Raw genomic sequence first — 14038 nt, forward strand, 5'->3', positions numbered from 1 at the left:
ACGAGAAGAGAAAAAGCGAAGAAATTGAGGGGGGATATCTGCAAATGGCCTGCTGGCGTGGAAGGGATAGTGAATTTTTGGACAAGAAAATTGAAGAATCCTTGCCCAGGAGAATAAGAAGAAGATGGAGGTCGTTCTGCTACCACCAAAGGAGAGTGTTCAAGAGCACTTGACACCAAGAAGAGTGACTTTGTGATCTCGTCCATGAAAAGTCATAGCGAAAACATGATGGTTCTTAGTAGCCATTCATAGCCGCCCGCTGGGAGTTGCGGCTCAATTCGCGGTCCGCGGACGGGCTGATGGGTCGGCTACCGCCAGAGTGGCCACCGGCGGCGCTGCTCTCCTTCAGAGCCAAAAGTTGCTTGGCACGGAAGGTCTCGTAGTGAATCTGGCTGGTGGTCTCGACCAGGTCCTGCAAGTGGGTGCGGGTAAGGAAGTTTCGAAGGTAGACAAATTCACAGTGAGTCTCATCCTCCACGTTAATCACACCCCATCGGTTCTGACGGCCGCGGACCTGCTTGCCATTGACAACAATGGTCTTCTCACTGCCAACGACGGAGAATGGAATGATGTCCTGCGTGAAAAGTGGATTAGATTTCGAATCTACAGCGCGCAAACCCGGAGATCCGTGCTAGAAAGACACACCTTAATCTGGGCGTTGATCGCACGCTCCTCATCGTCAAGCTCGTCGTTATCGTACGGGTACATCTTCAGATTGTGGAACGCAAACTCCTCCTTGATGCGCTCCTTGAACGCCTGGCGCTCATCCAGGGTGAGGGAATCGGCCTTGGCAATGACGGGGACAACGTTCACGACGTCGGAGAGCTTCTTCAGGACAACGATATCAATAGGCTTGAGACTAATGGAATCATATTGAATTAGCAGTTGACCCCCAGCAGAGCATCCCGAGTAAACCGTAGAACAGATGGCACGTACGCATGACCAGATGGCTGGATGAAAAACAAACAGCAGTGAATACGGGTATCTTGGATGTAGCGCTCACGCTGAGCGGTGAGTTCCTTGCGAAGGTATGCTGAGTGCTGGTCCTTGATGTATTTGACAATCGGATCCCAGCTAGCATTGATATCAGTATGGTTATTCAAAGTATGTGGAAATTGTAAATTGGCACGTTGGGTGCACCCATGGGGATTTTCTCGTACCATCGGTCATTGTTGACCTGGTCACCATAGCCGGGGGTGTCAACAATGTTCAAGCGCAGGCGCACGCCGTTCTCCTCGATGACTATCGCCCAGTCGTCAGTCGACATTGATCCCTGGGAAGGATACTGTGACCCAAAACAAAAGACATACTGTGCGAAACGGTCTGGATTTCCGTTGTGGAGCGCACTGGCTCATTGGGAGTGAGACGACCCTTGGAGTCGATCAGGTGGGATGCGAAGATAGTGTTAACCAATGTGGATTTACCCAGACCGGTTTGTCCTGGATACGAGAATGCAAATCAGCTCATAATCGCATGAAAACTGGGGTTGGCTTTGTCCATACCGACACACATGACATTGAATTGGAAACCGCGCTTCAACAGCTTCCGCTCAATCTGGGAAGTGATGCTGTCGAAACCAACATGGCTGTGGGGGAAGATGGTGGGCTGCTGGGGGGAAGCAGCACTGGTAGCGGCAGCCATGTTTGGAGATGTATGTTGCCGGATTTGAAAAACGAGAGAAGTTGAGGTGAACGAAGGACCAAGACCGAGACCGACGATTAGAGCTGATGAGCTAAATTTCCCCAAGACGAAGATGCTGGAGAACCCCCTTAAGTTGCGGGCGTTGTTATTTCCATAATGGAACTCAGGGGAAACGCTAGTCCATATCGGGAATAGCCTGATTGCCCGCCGAACCGCGCAAAAGTCCACCCAAAAGAGGCAGGCTCGACTTGCGCAAAAAAGCTTCCCTTACTTCGACTTCTCCGCACACCTCCGCCGTCTCGAACGACTTAGACGGCTTCCTCACAAACACCAACATGGCGCTGGCTCTTTCTCTTCGTCGGGCACTGCCCCAAATGCCTCCGTTGGGCTTCCTTTCGACAGCCTCTTTCGCGCTGCCGATTTCCATCACAATCCCGCCTCTCCTCGCCGATCTCTGGGAATCCGTCTTGCGTGCAGTCCCCAAGAAAAAGACCTCGCACATGAAAAAGCGTCATCGCCAAATGGCCGGCAAGGCCTTGAAGGATGTGCAGAGCCTCAATAAGTGTCCCGGATGTGGCCAGGTCAAGCGGGCCCATGTGTTGTGCCCCCACTGCGTGAAAGGTACGACAAGCCGCAGCTGTTGCTGGTCTTCATGCTCGCGAGGTCCCTGGGATCTCGAATGAAACTGATAGGCTATTCGATTACATGGACATCGTGAGCAAAGCTCGTTAATTGACATCAAGCTAACTCTATCGATCAGATATCAAGCAGTCTTGGAAGTCCGCGCAAGCCGCTTAAACCGCGCGCATTACGAAATAGTGACATGTCTCTACCGCCAAAGGGATTGAGTTGTCTGTGTTCGGGTACTGTGAGAGCCGTGGGCTGAGTTGTGTATTTCTAGAGGATTTGGGATGTGGATAAATCTCCTGCATGGCATCTGGCGTCTGGTTACTTGGGAAAACAGCGCGAAGTCGCTATGTTCTATATCACGGTCAAATAATGACCATTTGAGAATTTCATTTTTCTGAAAACTATTTGCAGTAAAGGTCAAGTAGCAAGTCTGTAATCTTCTCCAAACTAGCCGTTCAAGATGAGATTGGAGCATAGGGAGGCTGCTTACACTGAGGCATCTTCAGTGTCCTTTGTGTTCGCCTGAGGCGTAAAGGCGGAACCACAGCTTCCCCGAGATTGCGGACGGTGCCAACGTCATAACAGACCAAGTGGGTGCAGTGTTTGTTCAAACAATTTCTGCGCAGCCAAGAGCGAACACACCATGGTAATACGTGACGCCTTCTCAAAGAGTAGGGGAGCTAGGTCTGTTGCTGACTTTCTCTAGTCGCGACAATATCTCGCGTGGGGTTCAGCCGACAATGGTGGGTTGTAATGATCGTGAATACAACCGATAGAAGCTAATTATGAGTGTCAGCGCACCCACTCGACATCTTCTCACTGGCAGTGACCGAGAAACATGTTCTGTCTGTATCCGGTGCTCCGTCAATCAAAGTACATTCAACCGAGAACACCGAGTTTCCCCTGGTCCAGTCAATTGATGGAGCCCACGCCTTGGGATGCCACCATATCGTGACCGACTCTGCTGGCACTCGCGCCGTCAGCGCTGGCTTTGACGGTACTCTCAAAGTATGGTCACTCAACGAGGGACATTGGACTGCCGACTCGGATAAGACAGGTATGACACCCTCTGTGTAATCACTGCTCTTGACGATGAATCTGACCAAAGACCGCCGTAGCTGATCTGGCCAACATTCACCCCTGGGCCATTGCCCTGTCTGGGGATGGTCAATACCTGGCAGGTGTCTCAGAAAGCGGCCATGTTGGTGTCTGGGATCTGAACAACCAAGGCGCTCAGATTCGAGACCACGAAACCAAAGGAAGCTTTGGCACCTGTATCGACCTGGTAAGCCGGTGGCATCTTCGGTTTGATGATTACTGTCACGAACACTTGCTAACCATCGGAATCCAGTCTGGTGATGGCCGTTTCATTGCAAGCGGTCACGAAAACGGCGCCGTGTACATTTTCCTCACCGACACAGGTCGCATGCCATTTTCTCTTTCAGGTACCGTGACTCTCTTCCTCGATATTTTACAGAAAAGCTCTAATCGATGGTCTAGGCTTGGTCAAACCCGTCCGTGCAGTGGCCTTTTCGCCCGGTGGAAAGATTCTCGCTGCTGCGGGCGACTCCAAAGTCATTGTGCTTTATGACACCTCTTCAGGTGAACAAATTGCCAATCTTTCTGGTCACGCGGCCTGGGTTCTGTCTCTGTCATGGAGTAGCTCTGGAGAGTATCTCCTCAGCAGGTAAGTCGAGATAATCCAAAGGTATTTAAATGGCTCTGATTCTCACAAACTTTAAGTTCCTACGATGGCAAGGTCAAAGTCTGGTCAATTGATACCAAGATGTGCGTCGCTACCCATTCGGAGACTGAAAAGGCAGTGTGGAGTGTCAAGTGGCTCCCAAAGACTGCCCGTTCCGAAAGCTTCGCAACTGCAGGTGCCAACAGAAGTGTAGCCTTCTACCGCGAAGCCACTGGTGGTTGAGTTCGACCTGATCGCTTCATGACGTCTCGTGGCCATGCTCGGTCTAAATTATCATCTTATGACCTGAACGAAACCAAATGATCGATATGCATTAGGTAATCTCATGAATGTCGTAAACCACTATTTATCAAAACACGCTGCAAACCCCCACCCAAGAAAATCCTTATTTGTTCATCGTCTCTGCGAACAGTTTCCGCATCCGCTTGAGGAAAGCGCCGAAGTCTCGGTCCTCGTTGACCAGATCCACTTCGCGCTCCAAAGCATCCTTATCAACCTTGGGCCGCGTGTGATAAACTTCGTAGTCACGACTCGCGGTGCCCAGCTCGAACCAAGCTTCAGCCTCCCAGTCTTTCTCTAACAAGTGACTATACACAAACTTCAACCGGTCTTCCCGTCCAGCCCCTTCGATGCGTAGACACAGATAATCCTGCCAGAATTCAAGCTCGGGCATGTTCAATCGGGATTGGGCATCCAGTTGTTTTGCGTGCTGCTTTTGCGCTTCCAGTTTCTGATTAATCGCCTTTTGTGTTTCCGCAATCTGCTGCTTCAAGCGGTCGCGCTTGGCGAGTCGAGCATCGCGCTCCAAGGTGATGGAAGAAATCGCAGCGTGCATCTCTGCAGCTTCTGCGGCCTCTTTTTGCAGTGTTTGCTCATGCGTCTGAACTTTGAGATTGAGGATTTCAATGTCTCGCTGGCGCATACGCTCATCCTCTAATATTTGTGTTAGTGGTACACTTCCCCAAGGGCTATGCGCCGAAAGGAAAATCGTGCTGTCTCGACCATACCCTGTAGTTCCGCAAGGTTGATATGGAATTGGTTCCGCTCCTCCAAGACTCTTTTGCGACCCTTTTCGATAAATGCATCGAATTTAGCGCTAAATTGCGCCATGCGATTGCGCAGATCTTCGAATCCGAAATTGATGCTGGGGAGCGAGTCGGCCATGGAGGGGGCATCTGCCGAGGCAAGCGGCGGGCGCATGCCACTCGTGGAAAGTGAAGGCTCGAAAGAAGCAGCCATGCTTGATACAAACGTCGCGTTACGATTTCAGATGTACCTGTATCGCCTACTTGTCAGTCCTCGCGCCTGAGAGGCTGGTCATGGCAAGACTCACGCGATAAGAATTATCGATTGTTTTGGGTTGCGGCGCAACGGGCCACGGCGGAGTGACCTTATCAACATTCGAATGCACCTTGTTCTATTGACCGCCTTTAACACCGCCTGACGTGGGGGGGAAAACAGCTGACCCACGTACGGCGGGCGACGAAAGCTACGGACGCAGAGTGCTTGGTTATCGATAAGCAGATCCAAAAAACTTCCGGCGTGATTTAAACTCTTTAGAAGTCAACATACGTCAGAGATGCACTGATATACTCGATTGTTCAATGATCGACTTGCTTTCGCACGGTTAAGCCTCTGGGAGCCAAATCGACATGCTCTGCTCTGAGCCCGCCCATTCTGAAAGGAGGAAACCTCAATCCGATGGATGAACATTCGGAGAGTGCTCTTCACTACGGGCACGTTGGGAGAGCAATATACCTCCCGGAGACGCAAAGATGGGTGTTCTCACGCTCGTTCGACCAGCGCGTCCCAATCAAGTATACTGGAGCAACCAAGACGACAGTTTCTTCGCGGAAGTCTATTTCTCGACCTCGGAATCGGTCCAAGCCCTTCCAAGTGGCAGGTCCCCAGCAACTTCCACGCGTGCTCCCCGAACTTGCCTCTCAATGGTCGTCCTTTAAAGACGACACTTTTTCTCAAATCATACGCGATGTCAGCAGTGTCTGCGACCCTCAAGTAGGCAATTTGCTTGATCTGGGATATGCATCATATCATGGCGTGGACGACACGAGAGGCCGAGTCCCCGTCGCCATTGCGGCTGCCGTGACCGGAGAGTGTGGCAACGCGGTATCCTTTCGAGTTCTAACTGACGAGGTGGCTGAGCTTCTAATCGGAGACGCCACATATCGTGTCCCGTGTATTGGAGAGGCAGAGGTTACGGAATGGTCCAAGCGGGGCGCTCCTATCCAGCAGATTTGCTTTGCGAGACCCCTGGAAGAGAAAAGTACATGGATGGCTGCACGGCTACAACAGGCAACTACTATCTTCAGACCGCTATATCATCGCTATCCAGTGCCGATGCATATTCCGGACGACGATACGACTATGTTCTCCACCCCGCTACGAAACTCCCGGCTTGATGCGAACCCTATCATTGAAATTGATCAATCGCAGACCGGTGGATTTCCACATGCAGACGTGACTTTCAACCCTTGGTATCCTCGACAGTTTGCGATCGTGGACACTCAAGGCAACTGGAGTGTCTGGGAGATATCCGGTCGACAGCGGCGACGGAGAGCCACTTGGGCGGTGGCCCGTGCAAAACAAGGTGCATTAGCGCGAATAGAAGAGAAATCCGACTCAATACAACCTCGATATGATGGGTGGGCATGTATTGAATGGGTGGCCGACTTTTCGACCATACTTGTGTCTGACCGACGATGCCTCATGCTCTATCGACTCCTTGCGAGAGAAGCTGAGAGCAATCTTGTTGAACTTGGAATGATGAGACAATCTGAATGGGTACTGGATGTTCAGCGTAGCGCTCAAGTGGTTTCTCACTTCTTCGTCTTGACTACGTATCGGCTGCTCTGGTATGATGTAGCAAGTTTCACTTCATCCACGCGTGAGTCGCGAGTGCCGCTTCGCCCGCGATTAACATGGCGTCATTTTCGCGACCCCGAGGATACGACGTTGCGAATGACAGATCTGATGGATGGAACCGGTATGAGATTGCTCGTCGAGAATCCACTGAATGGGGAAGAAAAGAAAACTACTAACTCACTAAGATCTACATATGGTCCTCTATTCCAGGCTCACCGAGCTAGTTCAAGTCTTCCCCTGCCCATTTTCTGCAGACGACCCTACCGAGGGGGTCCCACTACCTGATCCGTTTATGCTGGATGTCCCAGCCCTCATTCAGGCTTCTTTTACCGGAGAAGAAACGCCTGTGCACTACTCAACGTTGAATTTCCGTGAGATTGAATACTCGACTATGACGATGACCAAGTCAGACTACAATCCCAATATGAGACTCGCGAAGCTATTCTGGATGGACTCCTCTTATTCTGTGCATGAGAGCCTTTTCAGACTTCCGGACGGGCAATCCTCGGCCGAGGGCGAAGCCGAGATGGCCCTTGAAGCCAGCAAGGTTCTTCGACTCAAAAAGCGTCATCACCTCGTGCGAGGAAAGCAGGACGTCACTGATGAGGATTTCATCGTGGACGACTGGGATGAGGCCGTGGCCCCCCCGCTTGCTGCTATGCACCAACAGCTAGCAAGTGATACGGAGCTAGATCTCCAATGGACTTTGGACCTGACTTCGATTTACGAGTCTGCGGTAGCCAAGCTCGCAATTGGTAGGAGTCCGGAAGTCTCTCACTGCACGGGGTCAACATTTGAGCATCTGCTCGAGAGATTGAAAGATCCGGCCGGTCAACTAGAATGGACAAGCTCCGAGACATTGTAAGTGGGATAGCTCTCCACGATCTCAACCAAGTTTTTCTTTCGGGAGGGTGAACGGATGGACTCATGAAAATTTTTCTACAGACTTGAGCTTAACAACGGTCGGCCGGTTCTCGAGGATATCGATGACACCGCCCATCACCTGTCCGAATTGTTTGCTGCTATGAGCCCGGAAAACGCTCCGACGCAGGCCCGCTTTCAATATTTGGTTCTGCCCAGCAAGATTTCATCTGTTCTGCATGGCATGCCGTTTTCCCACCAATTGGACACATTGGATTCTCTAGACTTCCTGGGCACATACGATCGTCTTGTGGAAGAGTGGGTGAGCAGCATTCCTGCTAGTATACCTCATTTCACCCGTGTCATGAAAGAGCGAATCGTTCGTGGAATTGCTCTCGAACTTCTCCTTTCCCGCGTCGTTCGCGTTTCCAATGTGGCCGTAGTCCAAGAGCCAACAGAGACTGTCGACCGAGAAGACACCAATCGGTCTGTTGCCGAGGAACCCGCGTCCTCACAGACTTTCACTTCAGCGTTATTGTCGTCTCAAGTTCCCAGCAGTCAAATCACCATGGCAGGAGCCCCAACCGCCCCGGCATCATCGGAGAATGTCCCTGTAGGAGCCTCAACTCCCCTATACAGTGCACTCTCTGCCTTTACGACATTCAAAAAGCCTCGAGCAATGGCTCGCAATGTTGCGAATTTGTTGTCCCACTGGGAAGTTGGTGTCGACCCCTCTGCTTATGAATGGCAGCAGACGTCAAGTAGAATCGAAGGGGAAGAAGCACGGCGTCTTGGTGGATCTCATTTACCAAGGCGAAGCCGGTCACGACGGAAATCACAGCAACCACCTTCGTCGCAAGGGTCCAACCTGCCGGATACCCCTGTGGCGCCGTTCATTCGGACCTGGGGCAGTCAGCCTGCAGATGCCCTTCCAACCATTCCTGTCCCCAGCAGCCAGCCGACCCTTGATGAACTGCCCATGACACAAATGGAACGTGGACACTTTGGCGCACGTGAAGTAAAGAAGGGTCCCAAGGCGAAGAAGAAGCGGCGGGCCGCTGGGTTCTAAAGTGGTGAAGCTGAGCTGTTCAATGCGCTTTGTATTATTCTGTATCTCTCGTCACCCTTTGTTTAGTCTATCTTTTTGACTTTTGGGGGGATAAAAGTCCACTTGCGGATACCAGATCTAGATTTCTAGAATGAGAGGCTCAAGCTGAAACGGATGACACCGCGGTGTTACTGTGCCGTGAATCTATTAGAAACATCAACGTACACATTGTGTCACCACGGCTGAGCCTACAACATATCATTAATAAGTGGCGAGGCTATCTCTCATGTTCATCGACCGCGACCGAATTGTCATAATCACCTGGAATACCTACCGGATACAACAATCCGTGTCGATAGTAGCTTCGAATCAGCGTATTTAGTACAAGCTTAGTAGTATGTGGATGAACACCCGTGTGGCATGTCAAGTATGAGGTACCTCTCCAATCTAGTATGGTCTAGGCAAAAAGTAGTATCTATGCAAGTCACCCTCCGACCAGTACTTCATCTCACTTCACATACTACTTACTAGTCGGCTTACTACCCACCAAGTATTCTGTATGAGGGACTTGTGCGTAATTGCTTTGTAATTGTCACCCAAGCCGAAGCACCAGTCCTAGCAATTATTATTTGATCCAGTCCAGCTGACACCTATGAATTCCCACTGAACATATTTCTCGAGTCCTGTTCTACCCTTTTTCTAAGTACGTTTCCACTTTTCTATACTACGAGTACCTTCTCATCTCCTGTGGTACCTCACCCGTGCCCCTCCCGACTGCTCCACTCATCTCCGAGTCCCCGCAGCTCCTGTACAGCTCGACTCTCTCTGCGACAAACCCTTTCTTTTTGAAACAAAAAAGGGAATCACGCAAACCCAACGCAGGCATATATATATACAAAAGAAACCCCTCACCAAGGAGCCTTACCTCTTCTCCTTTCACCCTCTCCATACGAACCCTCCTTCCATCCCATCATGTCCGACCACCAGTACAAATTCAACGTCGCCATGAGCTGCGGCGGATGCTCCGGTGCCATCGAGCGCGTCCTAAAGCGTTTAGAAGGTCTGTTGTTCACCTGCTTTTTCCCCCTTCCCCCCCCCGCCCCAAGTTGAGGCGGGATCATGTTCCTTTTTAACAAGAGAGCATATTGACTGACTTGATCTTGGTGGTGTGTTCAAAAACACAGGTGTCAAGTCCTTCGACGTGAGTCTCGAGTCTCAGACTGCGAATGTGGTCACTGAACCCACCGTTTCCTACGATACCGTGCTGGCCACCATCAAGAAGACCGGGAAGACGGTGAATAGTGGCGAGGCAGACGGGCAGACGATGGCCGTTTGAGAGCTGTGTGGGCATTTTTCAGAATTCGAGAAGGGGGCAGATGGGGGGGGGGGGGGGGGGGGGGGGGGGGGGGCGGAAGTGATGTGTTGCCCTTGAGTACAGGATGATCCATCTTGGGTGTGTTTTTGTGGCAGTTATCTCATGGAGTTGAGTGAGATTTGGGCGACGCCTGGACATGAGCATACAGTTGTGAATTTGAATTTGAGGTGTGAGGGAGGTGGAAGGGCGACTGGGTGGATCTGGACGGGTGCTCACTGGTTGAGCTCATATACTTATCGGTCAGAGGAACTGAGGGCCATGGAGTGGAAATGTCTTTAGCGGCATGTACTGGATTTGCGTGGTTGCATCTTGTTGTACGTCCCATTGGTGGTGGATGCTACGAGCCTTCATCTGGTCCGGTGGGAGAGTCAAAAATGACAAGAGTCCCGCCACGGTGTCCACGAGCATAGAACATTGAATGGAGTTTGACGACCTGGTAGGAATGAAGAAGATGCCGTACGCTATATAGGGATGCCAAAGAAACTGCGGGCGATGACAACACGACTTTGACCGAATGTATAAAAGGCGAAGACAGGAACGCTCTCTAACGATACGATTCGGGATAGATGGGTATCATAGACACAGTAAATGCCCGAAAAGAAGATATAATGTACTCCGGTAACATGCTCCCGTAACGGTCAATGATGGAAAACGTAGGAGGATATCAAGGGGACCTCGTTCAGTCCACAATAACGATAGGCCGTCCTTCTGGTACGGCATATCGCGGAGGTGGCCGTGGCTCGACCCGCTGGACATAGATCGGACGATTGGATTCGGCCATCTGGAAGGCCCGTGGATCATGAGAGTGTCTGTACCCACGTCAGAATATCTTCACCTTGACACTGCACAATGTCCACTGTACAGTGCATTGGACGCAATAGATGCCAAAAAGAAGATGCAAAGAAAATACTTACCGCGATGGGTTGGGCCCGGCACTAGGGCGTCTGTCACGGGGAGCACCAATAGGTTTACTATAGTGTTCACGAGGACTGGGATGGAGTTGCCGAGGCGGCTGGTCTTGAGCAGACTGCACCAGACGCGGGCTTCGAGGCTGCCGACTTCCAATGGGGCCTGAAGCACGCGATGAGTCGTACGGGATCTGCTGCTCAAAGATTCTGGCCCGTGCCAACGGGCCACGGTCTGCTTCAACATGGAACACCTGTGGAATCCTCAACGGTGCCTGATGCGAGTCCATGGGAGTGGGGCGAGATTCACGAATGTCGACAGAACGGACGAATCCGTCCGCATACTGCTTTCCCTGGGTAGAAGCATGGTGCACAACAGGGTGGCCACCGTCGGCGCAGGGCCTCAAACTGGGCACGTATCCTTCGGTCCGTGCAAGACGAACGCGATCTGATCCAAAGCTACGATCATGTAAGTAAATGGGCCGCCCGTCCGCCCGTGTGGCATCAGCTGGGGGACCAAGGGTGCGATCCGTGGAGTACATAATCCGGTCATGATGAGGGAAGCCAGGCTGGGTTCCTGCGGAATATGGCCCGTGAGGGTGGATCATGTGTGGCCGCTCCAAAATGGGCCTGGCGTTCGAGCTACTTTGAAATCCAACAATGGTGGTATTCCTCTGAGGTGGGTATCCCAAAGTCTGAGAATGTTTCGTAGGTGGTGATCGATCATGACGGAGATAGAGCCTGTCCTGGGTATGAGGCGGGACAACTGGGGTCTCTTCCTGGCGATGGCTCCTTCGTAGCCCCGCCGAGATTGGGTTTGCATCAATACTCTGTCGTCCGCCATGGCCAGCTGGAAGTACAACATGTGGCTCCTGATACGCAACTCGTCTTCGCTTGACCTTTGGATCATCCGGGCTATCTGGGGCGGTGGCAACAACATGTCGAGAGGGCTCATCCTGTGAATAAACTGGAGTAACGGAGCGGAGTGACATTCCTTGCGTCAAATGGACAAGACGGCCGTCTGCATACCGTTTATCTGCAAAAGCCGCGGGATCGGCCATTTCAATGGAAGGGACTGGCTCCTCACGATTCGGTACCGTCCTTGATTGAATAGATTCTGGGAGTTCCATGTGAGATTTCATTCCGGTTCCTTTCTCAGCATATGACTCCTGCGGCCTATGTGGTAACGCTGGACCATCTGTCCCATTGATAGGTGACGGCGGAGGCAGTTCGGAGCGGCCATGGGAGCTTTTCGCCGGAGGATAGTTGCTCGGGGCATGAGCAGAACTAGCAGGAGGATAGACTTTGGCGCCAAGATGTGAAGCTCGAGGAGATTTCTGTGTGGTTAGCGTCACTGATCTTCCAGTCGCTCTGGGATTGGTCATCGTAGGTTCAAATTCTTCCCGCGGTCGTCTTTCACGTGGCCCAGGCAGGTCACTTCCAGGCCTAGCGTCAGTAAACGCAAGGGGAGGAGCTTGTTGTGGGCGACTTTCGTGATAATATTTTCTGTATTGCACTGTTGGGGCCTTGTCGACCGAGAAACTGCCCGGGGGTTCCGGCACGCCATGAATGACGATAGGCCGGCCGGGGATTCCCACACTCTGCCGATCACCAAAGATCGTATTGCTGACGGAGACAGGTTTGGTGGCATTTGTTTCCGCCCGATACCGATTCAGAGCGCGATTCCAGGCTTGATACCTGCTGAATCCGCGGCGATTGATGGCATTATGAGCAGGAGCTCTGGTGACTATCCTGAATCCAGGCGGGAACTCTTCAGAGTGCTCACGCGCAGGATCATGATGGTACGTAGTCGGTGTAGCCCTCACAGGTCGAGTCTGTACCTCGTGGATCTGGCCAGTGTCTGAAAGTATTTCGACGCTGCGGTCTCGAGCGTTGTCTTGCACAAGCAACTCGTCTTCCGTTTCACTGTCATCGTCATCTGAGATAACGATCACTTCACGGAAAACATCTTCCAGAGCAGTCTGTCCGTTCTCGTCATCCCCACGCCATGCGATGACCTTATCTAAGGTCCGCTGCTCTACTTCAGACCTGGCTTCGTGGAACGACTTCTGCTTCAAGAGGCGATCGTAATCAGTGTAGAGATGGCGGATGTGCGCCACAACGGCCAGCTGTGCTCTACGAGCCAGAGGAAGTTCCGATGCTGTGCCGACCTTTCGTTGACCCTGATATCGGAGAGACAGATATCAGGCTCCTGAGATCTCTTCCATTCATTCCAGCTCTCCAGAACCAACAGCGCACTCACCTTCTGAAATGCCGTTTTAATGATTTGGTTAAGATCGTTGTCGGGGATGTTAGGAAACAAGTCCCTAATCGCATCTCTCGCCTCGGTGTTGATGGTGATTTGATCCACTTCAGAACTTGCCGTGGTGTCCTTTTGCAGACCCCCCAGTGTGTGGAACGGGACTGCTTTTCCCGCGCTGGTAAGATAGAGACCCAGCTCAGAGCACACAGCAGCAACAACAGTGCTTGGAAAGTGGTATCCGATTCTATGAACGTGCTGCGACAGGTTATGCGTACCCATGTGTGGTGTTGTCTAGGTCACAAATAAGCAAATCGACATTGAGGAAAGATCGAGGATGAAGGGAGCCAAGACGAGAATATCAGACGTACCGAGACAGCGTAGACCTGAAGCCCGTCCCTGCGACATCGCTCCTTGCAAGCGGTTGTCAAGGCAGGGTTGCCTGCTGGGATGAAAGTGAATCCACTCGGTGCCTGAGCTTCAAAGCATATCTATTTGTGCTCGATCAGAGACCATCCCGCAATCTACGATTCCGGCACATGGACACAAACCACACTTCGTAGCTTCTTCTTTTCCTGCGTGATAGCCTCCATGATCACCTTGTGCTTGCGGGCTCGTCTTTTGATAGCACGGCTAGGCGCACCTCGAACCGCAGCAGTGGCGGCCCGTCTCACAACCCTGGCCATTTCTTCCTTACTTGGCTTTCAACGAAGCCTGATGGTGATTTCAG

At 51.8% G+C, this 14038-nt stretch overlaps 7 protein-coding genes across 7 annotated transcripts; 4 read left to right on the forward strand and 3 right to left on the reverse strand.

Moving 5' to 3' along the window:
* Positions 1-235: 235 nt before the first annotated feature.
* Positions 236-1641, reverse strand: POX_d05940 (Septin; the record flags this gene model as incomplete). Its single annotated transcript, XM_050114773.1, has 6 exons — positions 236-574; positions 646-859; positions 937-1074; positions 1161-1242; positions 1311-1439; positions 1503-1641. 6 exons carry the CDS (start codon positions 1639-1641, stop codon positions 236-238), a joined length of 1041 nt encoding a protein of 346 aa, XP_049969724.1.
* Positions 1642-1976: 335 nt separating this feature from the next.
* POX_d05941 (putative 54S ribosomal protein L32) lies at positions 1977-2439 on the forward strand (the record flags this gene model as incomplete). Its single annotated transcript, XM_050114774.1, has 2 exons — positions 1977-2262; positions 2402-2439. The coding sequence occupies 2 exons, from the start codon at positions 1977-1979 to the stop codon at positions 2437-2439; spliced, it is 324 nt and encodes a 107-aa protein (XP_049969725.1).
* A 475-nt stretch (positions 2440-2914) lies between these two features.
* POX_d05942 (Meiotic recombination protein rec14) lies at positions 2915-4198 on the forward strand (the record flags this gene model as incomplete). The annotated part of the gene is made up of 7 exons (XM_050114775.1): positions 2915-2917; positions 2978-3014; positions 3068-3328; positions 3390-3556; positions 3623-3716; positions 3772-3958; positions 4015-4198. 7 exons carry the CDS (start codon positions 2915-2917, stop codon positions 4196-4198), a joined length of 933 nt encoding a protein of 310 aa, XP_049969726.1.
* Positions 4199-4361: 163 nt separating this feature from the next.
* Positions 4362-5215, reverse strand: POX_d05943 (putative kinetochore protein spc25; the record flags this gene model as incomplete). The annotated part of the gene is made up of 2 exons (XM_050114776.1): positions 4362-4909; positions 4984-5215. 2 exons carry the CDS (start codon positions 5213-5215, stop codon positions 4362-4364), a joined length of 780 nt encoding a protein of 259 aa, XP_049969727.1.
* A 462-nt stretch (positions 5216-5677) lies between these two features.
* POX_d05944 (uncharacterized protein) lies at positions 5678-8789 on the forward strand (the record flags this gene model as incomplete). Its single annotated transcript, XM_050114777.1, has 3 exons — positions 5678-6980; positions 7045-7720; positions 7805-8789. 3 exons carry the CDS (start codon positions 5678-5680, stop codon positions 8787-8789), a joined length of 2964 nt encoding a protein of 987 aa, XP_049969728.1.
* A 951-nt stretch (positions 8790-9740) lies between these two features.
* POX_d05945 (Metal homeostasis factor ATX1) lies at positions 9741-10104 on the forward strand (the record flags this gene model as incomplete). The annotated part of the gene is made up of 2 exons (XM_050114778.1): positions 9741-9828; positions 9953-10104. 2 exons carry the CDS (start codon positions 9741-9743, stop codon positions 10102-10104), a joined length of 240 nt encoding a protein of 79 aa, XP_049969729.1.
* A 718-nt stretch (positions 10105-10822) lies between these two features.
* On the reverse strand, positions 10823-13994 carry POX_d05946 (uncharacterized protein; the record flags this gene model as incomplete). The annotated part of the gene is made up of 5 exons (XM_050114779.1): positions 10823-10952; positions 11058-13231; positions 13312-13602; positions 13680-13799; positions 13860-13994. The coding sequence occupies 5 exons, from the start codon at positions 13992-13994 to the stop codon at positions 10823-10825; spliced, it is 2850 nt and encodes a 949-aa protein (XP_049969730.1).
* Positions 13995-14038: the final 44 nt, after the last annotated feature.

This window comes from Penicillium oxalicum, chromosome IV, assembly GCF_001723175.1.
Source record: "Penicillium oxalicum strain HP7-1 chromosome IV, whole genome shotgun sequence".
NCBI classification, from domain to species: domain Eukaryota; kingdom Fungi; phylum Ascomycota; class Eurotiomycetes; order Eurotiales; family Aspergillaceae; genus Penicillium; species Penicillium oxalicum.